The 7241-nt window shown below is 36.0% G+C and overlaps 1 protein-coding gene across 1 annotated transcript; it reads left to right on the top strand.

Moving 5' to 3' along the window:
* Window positions 1-874: 874 nt before the first annotated feature.
* LOC101303076 (cytochrome b-c1 complex subunit 6-like) lies at window positions 875-6808 on the top strand. Its single transcript, XM_004308552.1, has 4 exons — window positions 875-921; window positions 5853-5934; window positions 6397-6486; window positions 6776-6808. The coding sequence occupies exons 1-4, from the start codon at window positions 875-877 to the stop codon at window positions 6806-6808; spliced, it is 252 nt and encodes an 83-aa protein (XP_004308600.1).
* Window positions 6809-7241: the final 433 nt, after the last annotated feature.

Raw genomic sequence — 7241 nt, 5'->3', positions numbered from 1 at the left:
GCGGACGTCCGCTTCACATCGTCTCTGTATATATATATATATATATATATATATTAAAGGAAGAGCCTATTATTCTCTAAAGTTTAGGCGAAAGCTTGACATTAGAATAGTACCTTGATTTTCTTGATTAAAAAATTGGTGGCTAAGTGAGCTACCAGTCTAAGACCGAGAGTAATTTAGTTATGGTCCCTCCTCAATGGGTGTTTTTCATAGGTTGCGGTTCGAACCAAAGAACTCCTATTACCAGGAGAATCCTTGCTACGTCCACCGCACTTTCAACATATCAACTTGATTTTCTTGAATTAATCAACTTATAGACATAGATTTATGTTTTGTTTTTTTAACTATAACTTCCTTTATAAATACTTTATTTATATTACCTAATCTTGGGTAATAATAAAACCACTTCTTGTTCTTTTTGAAAATGATGTAACTTTAATGGACCATATATAGTATACAAAGCTGAATAAGCTAATAAGTATACATGGATTAGTAACTTTTTCATAGTTACTAACCCTAGAGAGTGAGAGAAAGAAGATTTTGATTGAGAGTCTGTCCGGCTGTGCCTCATCGTCGACGACTGCCTCTGGCCTTAAAGGTGCACACTGGTATGGCCGAACGGGTTTGTTGAGGCGAGTCCTTGTTTGGAGTAGAATATCGGTTAGGTTTTATCTTCCTTCTTTTGGGAACTCGGAGTCGCTCAGGCTAGGTCTGATCGTGTTGATTAGATCAGATTGATGTTGTATGCAGGTCGAGGATAGAGCATTATTCTGTTCTGAATCTGGAGGCTCCTAGGCTTTTGTTGTGACTGTGGCTATTGGCGGGTGACGATTGTCATTGTAGGAGTGGGTTGGATGGCGACGGCGACTTGACGATGGTCCGCCAAAACAACAACGCTGGCGAGGGACGGGCGAGGGCAAGGTAAAGACTTGGGCTGGGTTTGAGGAGCTAGGCCCACCTGATTGTATCTCCGAGTTTTGGGCTTGTTTGTCACACCCCAATTTTCGAAGGATAAATTTTCAAAAATTTGGGCATAATATATCTTAAAAACTTATTATCCCAAAACCTGCTCAACAACTTCCAAACTAAAAACAAATACTGGAAATGTAAATGTCAACAAACTCAACAACTGAGTTAAATATTATATTTCCTTAATTACATCAACTTCAAAAGTCTAGTAATAATAACGTCGCTCACAAGAGCTTAAAAACAAATTAACAAAATATACAAAAATTGTACATTGTCTAAAACCCAGCTCCTAAGCCACCGCCTCAACCCTGTTGATTATCACTTGTAGGTCTAACCCCTACACCAAAAATTGGTGCACCGGGTTGTAAACAACAAACTCGGTAAGCTAAAAAGTCCGTATGAATAACTCTAAAAAATAACTCAACCCAACATCATACAAAATAAAACCGGAAATTCCTGCTTAGAACTTAGTTCAGGAATTGCCTCAATCAATAAAATTCAAAAAGAGTAAATGATAAAACATAACAATTCACAAAACAATCAATCATAAGTGAATCCTGCAAAAAATGATAGATCAGGAATTCCACTAAAAAATCACACAAATAAGAATTAAAGAATCTCCTGCATTAAGATTAGTTTAGGAGATACTTAAAACAAGTTAAATGACAATAATTAAGAACAAAGTTAAAATCACATGACCAATACTTTTACAAAATACATGTACCCATGAGTCCCAGATACCAATAAGGAATCCCCCATGACCTACAACAAACACATATACCCATGAGTCTCAGATATTAATAAATACCTCTCATGATCCTACAACAACAATTTATGTACCCATGGGTCCCAGATACCTTAAGGTACCTCCCATGACCTACACCGACAGACGTACTAGAGCTCTATTTCTAACCGTAACCAATCACCCGGCCAAAGGCTTGGAACCCAGTTTGATTGTGCAATATCAAATCACAAAATAATAATAGGATCATAACCGTAACCAATCACCCGATTAAAGGCTTGGAACCCGGATTAACTATTTAAACAACAAATCACAAAAAAAGTAAGAATCATCATAACCGTAATCAATCACCCGATTAAAGGCTTGGAACTCAGTTTGACTATCTAAACCACAAATCACAATATAATAAAATCAACATCAACAACCCAATAGCACATCATCAAATTATATCCTTCCACATAGATATATTTATATGCACAAGACATAGTTATTCCCACAAGAATAACCTATCAAGAACCAAAAATATTATAATTTCATGAACCTTAAAAATAATCATATAATAGAAAAATTTGTTTTATCTTACCTATGAGCCGTTGGCGATCAAGCTCATATATTTTAAAACAACCAAAAATAAAATTTTTAAATTAAAAACATCAAAATCATCAACAAAAATCATCATCGTAATTCATCATCATTTTATCATAAAAAAACCTTATCATCATAATAATCATTATCAACAACACAATAATTATTATAATCATTTTATCATCATAAACCTTATCATCATCATAATAATCATTATCATCAACGCAATAATTATCATAATCATCATCACAATTCCATAAATAATTGGTTCCGAGTGAACATTGGTGAGATGTTACTCACCTATATATTCCCGCTGCGTCTTCACCAAAAACACAACCAAAAGAGCTAAACCAATCACACCTCACAATCACCTAAAATTACACAAATCAACTTAGTGACCAACAAAACAAGTGATCAACTTAGTGACCAACAACCGAAACAAGTGATTACCCTTTATACTAACTAGTTAAAACTTAACCCAAAGATTTACCATAACGAGGCAATCCTCTTACAAGACCTCCCAAGGTCACCGAAACCCTATGAACAGCCTATGGTAACCAATAAATGATTACCTCTATGTTCAGATTCCATAAACCAACACCGAAAGAAAACGAATTCCGAAAAAAACCCTAACATACTCAAGCAACTCTAAAACCTACAATCTACATGTTCACGCACTCGTATCGAGGAGCACAACCTAACAATTACTCATAACCACCCAACCTCTACCGAAGGCGCCGCCACGCGCCACCACAGACGGCGGCGAGTGGGCCTCACGCACCACCATACAAACCTGCAACAATAAGACACCCACTATACCCAACATGAACATCAAGGTAAGGGGAGCAATTTTCATACCTAGAGTAACCGCCAAATCGGTCGGAGCACACCGGAAAACTCACCGTAAAGTTTGGAATCCACCACCGTCACTCTCCACCGTGAGTCGCTCTAGAAGACTACCAGCAAATGAACCAGGACGCCAAGAAGCGTCTATCCCGACTGGTTCCAAGCTGCGTTGCCGCCGTCGCTGGAGGTGAGAATCTCGTCCGGGTCTCTAACCTGATTATCCAAGCTTCGAATCGCATGCACCACTAAGAATCGGTGCAAGCCACCACCACAAGGCAGCTCGGACGGGGGAGAGGAAGAGAACCTGACCGGTGCCGGCGTCTAGGTCGGTCGGAGGTGGTAAAAAAAACCGGGTCGAGTCGGTCGGGTCAAATGGGAAACTCGGATACTGAAGATGAGGCGGGAGAGAAGAAAAAAGGAGAGAGTGAAATGCGGGAAAAAAATGAGGGAACCCTAGCACCTTTTCATAGATATACTAAAAATTCCCGAAAGCCACAACACTTATGTTGACCATAACTTTCTCATACGAAGTCTTTTTACGCGTACCATGTGTCTACGTACTCGTATCGTCGTGCTCTACAACTTTCGTGAATGAAGTTTCTCGAGAAACCTGACAGATTAGAAAGTCAACTCTTGACCCTTCAAAACCATAAAAACCGTTTCGGGTAATTTATGCATCCGAACACTTCCGTTCTTCTTTCGAACCTCAAAACACACTAACTTCTAACTCGAAAACTCCCAAAATAATATTAGAAACTAATATCAAATTTCCAGGGCATTACATTGTCCTACATTGGTTGATGCATGGGTCGGGGTTCTTCATGGGCCCTGGGTATGGCTTTTTGTTTTTGGTTTTCATTAGTTTAGACGAGGCTAGAGCATTTTCTTAGTTTTGGGCTTTGACTTATAACTAGGGTGGTTAATGCTCTAGGGTAGCCCTCTCTACGTAGGGTCACTAGGGTGGTCCCGGAAGTGGTCAAATAAGATAGGTTGCGGACTTGTTCCTTTCTCCTTGTGTCTTGGTGGCTGGTTACTTGGTTCTTTTGTTGCCAAGGCATGTTCTTTTGTTGACCTCGCATATGGTTTATGGTATTAAAATAGATTAGGTTGGCTTAGGTTCTTAGATCTTAAGTTTTTGAGTTGTTTTGCATGATTCAATTCTTACGTGCCCTAGAGGATGGATTGTGTTTATGTTGTACTTCTACTTTTAGTTATCAATATATACTAGCCAATGCCTGGCAGCGCCATGCTGTGGCCTTTTTCTTCCCGAGTATCTAGTCAGCTGTGGAAGTACATATCTTATAATTTTCATCCGGACTGTACCAAGATCCTTCATTTCAGCCAGACTTGGCACTAGGACTTGATAAACATTCTTAGAGACACATCCTTAATCATATAATAGCTTATTAGATTGCAATTGCATCGGAAATCCTAATGCGAACTACCAAATCACAAACCTCTTTCATCAAATTGTACCAAGATTGTTCTGGCAAAAACAAGATTCCTAAGTAGGTAATAGACAGTCAATCAGTGTGGAAAGGAAACTTCATTTACGTAGATAAAACAATGATCTGGCAAGGTTGCATCTTCACTACGAATGCACCTATTGTACATATGCACACCAAAAACTACAAACCCCAGTGATCACAACATTGTTCATTTTCAACCGATAGATCGTATTAAGTATGAACACAATAACACATGCAATTGTTCACTGTTGAATGATGACCAGTTCATCATAGTCATGCAAGGAGTTTTACCTAACTGCTCCTGTTGATATAAGCATAAACAATTTTCCAATGAAGATTATGCATTAATCATAACAAAGACAACACAATTAGTACTAAGTTGCTTCACTCTACATGAATTTAAGATACTGCCTTCAAATATATAGAAAAGATCACCAGATGCTAAATCAACAGACCCCATGTATGAGATAACTTTCAAGTATGGTGGAATTGATGAGATTTATATATAGTTATACACTCAGTTCTCTTTCAGAGCGAGACACTGCTTTGAAATTAAAGTGTGGTGCTCCTCATTTCGCTCATTTTTAGGTCACATTTTCACATCTCCACCGTTCAAAGTCTAGAACATAGTGTGTAGATCATTTCTGTAAAGTTTAATCCAATTTGGAGATCATTTGGGTACTAAATTAGATTAAATGAATTAACTGAACAAAAAATATCCAAAAATTCATCCAAAATTTATGAAACGATCGTCAAATTAGATGAAACTTGGCAGAAGTGATATATACATTAGGTTCTAAAAACTGAACGGTGGAGATGTGGATATGTGACCAAAAAGTGAGCTAAAAAAGAACTTTCGCACTTTAATTTCAGAGCGAAGCTTCTCTCTAGATAGGAACTGATATATATATATATATAATCAGTCCCCTTCCAGATAATCGGTACCCAAATAATCTTCAAATTTGATGAAACTTTGTAAGAATGATCTACACACTGTGTTTTAGACATTGTACGGTTGAGATGTGGAAATACGACCTGAAAGTGAGCGAAATAAGGAGTCCCTTACTTTAATTTCAAAGGGGGATCCCACTCTAGAAGAGAACTGTATATATATCGTAGTTGCACAAATATATTTGTAAATGTCATCAGTTGCATATGATAATAATTTTTTTTTAATCAATATGTCGTTCTTATCAAATATACGTCTTACTAATCAGTCTGATTTAATTTACCGTGTATAGGGCGGACGAGGATGTTGATCAAAAAAAGTATCTTGAGGATTCTTGTCAACCTAAATGCGTGAAGCCTTTAATTGAATATCAGGTAATGTGATTTTCTATTACTTTCTAAAAGGCTGACACAAAAATTTATCCATTAAGGAAAGTAAACAAAAATTTACTTTTAGACAAAAAAAAAAAAAAAAAAAGGTAGAACACAGAAGTTCATACCAAGAATAACTTACAATTCGATCAAATTTTCACAAATAATAACTAAGTTCTTTATACAAATATATACTAGCTAAGAGAGAAAATGGGTCGACAAAACCCTAGCCATAAACCATGAATTTTCTTGTTGCTATGACTATAGTTAATCTGATTCAAGTGAGGATTTAAATTTTGAATGTTTTTTATGTATCTATAAGTTATCTTAAAAAGAAATTTTGCATGGGGAGATATTATAATAGTAATTTTTGTATTCATATTTGCATTTGAGACACAAACCAAAATAGTTCACATTAGTTTGAATAGACATAATTTGTGAATTAAGGTGTTTTATTTTACATAGGCGTGTGTGAAGAGGATTGAAGGTGATGACAGTGGTTACAAGCATTGTACAGGCCAATACTTTGACTACATATCTTGTGTCGACAAATGTGTAAGTTGCTATTTTATTACAACTAATATAATTTTACCACCCCAAGCTTTATTGATCATAAAAATATGCTAAAAATATAAGAAAATGTAAGAGAATATGGATTAAAAAATGGTCACAGTGGTTTGATAAAAAAAAATTGTCTAATCGGAATTCGCAAGTCCATGCCAATGCAAAAATGAATTTAGGTCTAAAATTTTTTAGGTAAAATTAATGCACCCCTTACGTATGAATTTTGATTTTTTTTTTTTGTTCGTTATTCATTTGTTGATTATTTTCTTATGTAACGTAGGTCGCGCCAAAGTTATTTGGAAAGCTCAAGTAACAACTAGAAGTTGAGGATCTTGCGATTCTTTTGTTGTTATTATTTTATCATGTTGAAACTATGATTTAAAATTGGTCTATTTTGTTCTAGCATTATTGTTAAAAGATGTGTTAACTTTGAATAACAAAATAAATAGTACTCGTCACCGTCATATGTTGTTTCTTTTAACATAACGGACTGCAATCACGGGCCCCAGATTTATTTTTACTCTTTTTCATATCCATTACAAAATTAATTAGAAAATTAAACAAAACAATTGGTAGATAGACAGTTATGGTAATAGACATGTCTTTATGGATAGATGCCCTAGGGAATTGGAGAGAAGAAAACCATTATGAAATAGATAGTCAATTTATTGGGTATGATTTAGATTTTGGTTAATCAAGAATTATGAACTTATGAGTTTTATAGCAATGAGTGATCGGTGCTACAC

This window comes from Fragaria vesca, linkage group LG7 (genome assembly GCF_000184155.1).
Source record: "Fragaria vesca subsp. vesca linkage group LG7, FraVesHawaii_1.0, whole genome shotgun sequence".
In the NCBI taxonomy this organism is placed as follows: domain Eukaryota; kingdom Viridiplantae; phylum Streptophyta; class Magnoliopsida; order Rosales; family Rosaceae; genus Fragaria; species Fragaria vesca.
This window is presented reverse-complemented; position numbering and strand designations above follow the sequence as displayed.

Excerpts from the sequence above, each read along its gene's own strand:
- LOC101303076 (XM_004308552.1), top strand. The coding sequence starts at position 875 with ATGGTCCGCCAAAACAACAACGCTGGCGAGGGACGGGCGAGGGCAAG. Across the intron at positions 922-5,852 it reads GAGGGACGGGCGAGGGCAAG|GGCGGACGAGGATGTTGATC; the intron begins GTAAAGACTTGG and ends TACCGTGTATAG. Across the intron at positions 5,935-6,396 it reads AGCCTTTAATTGAATATCAG|GCGTGTGTGAAGAGGATTGA; the intron begins GTAATGTGATTT and ends TATTTTACATAG.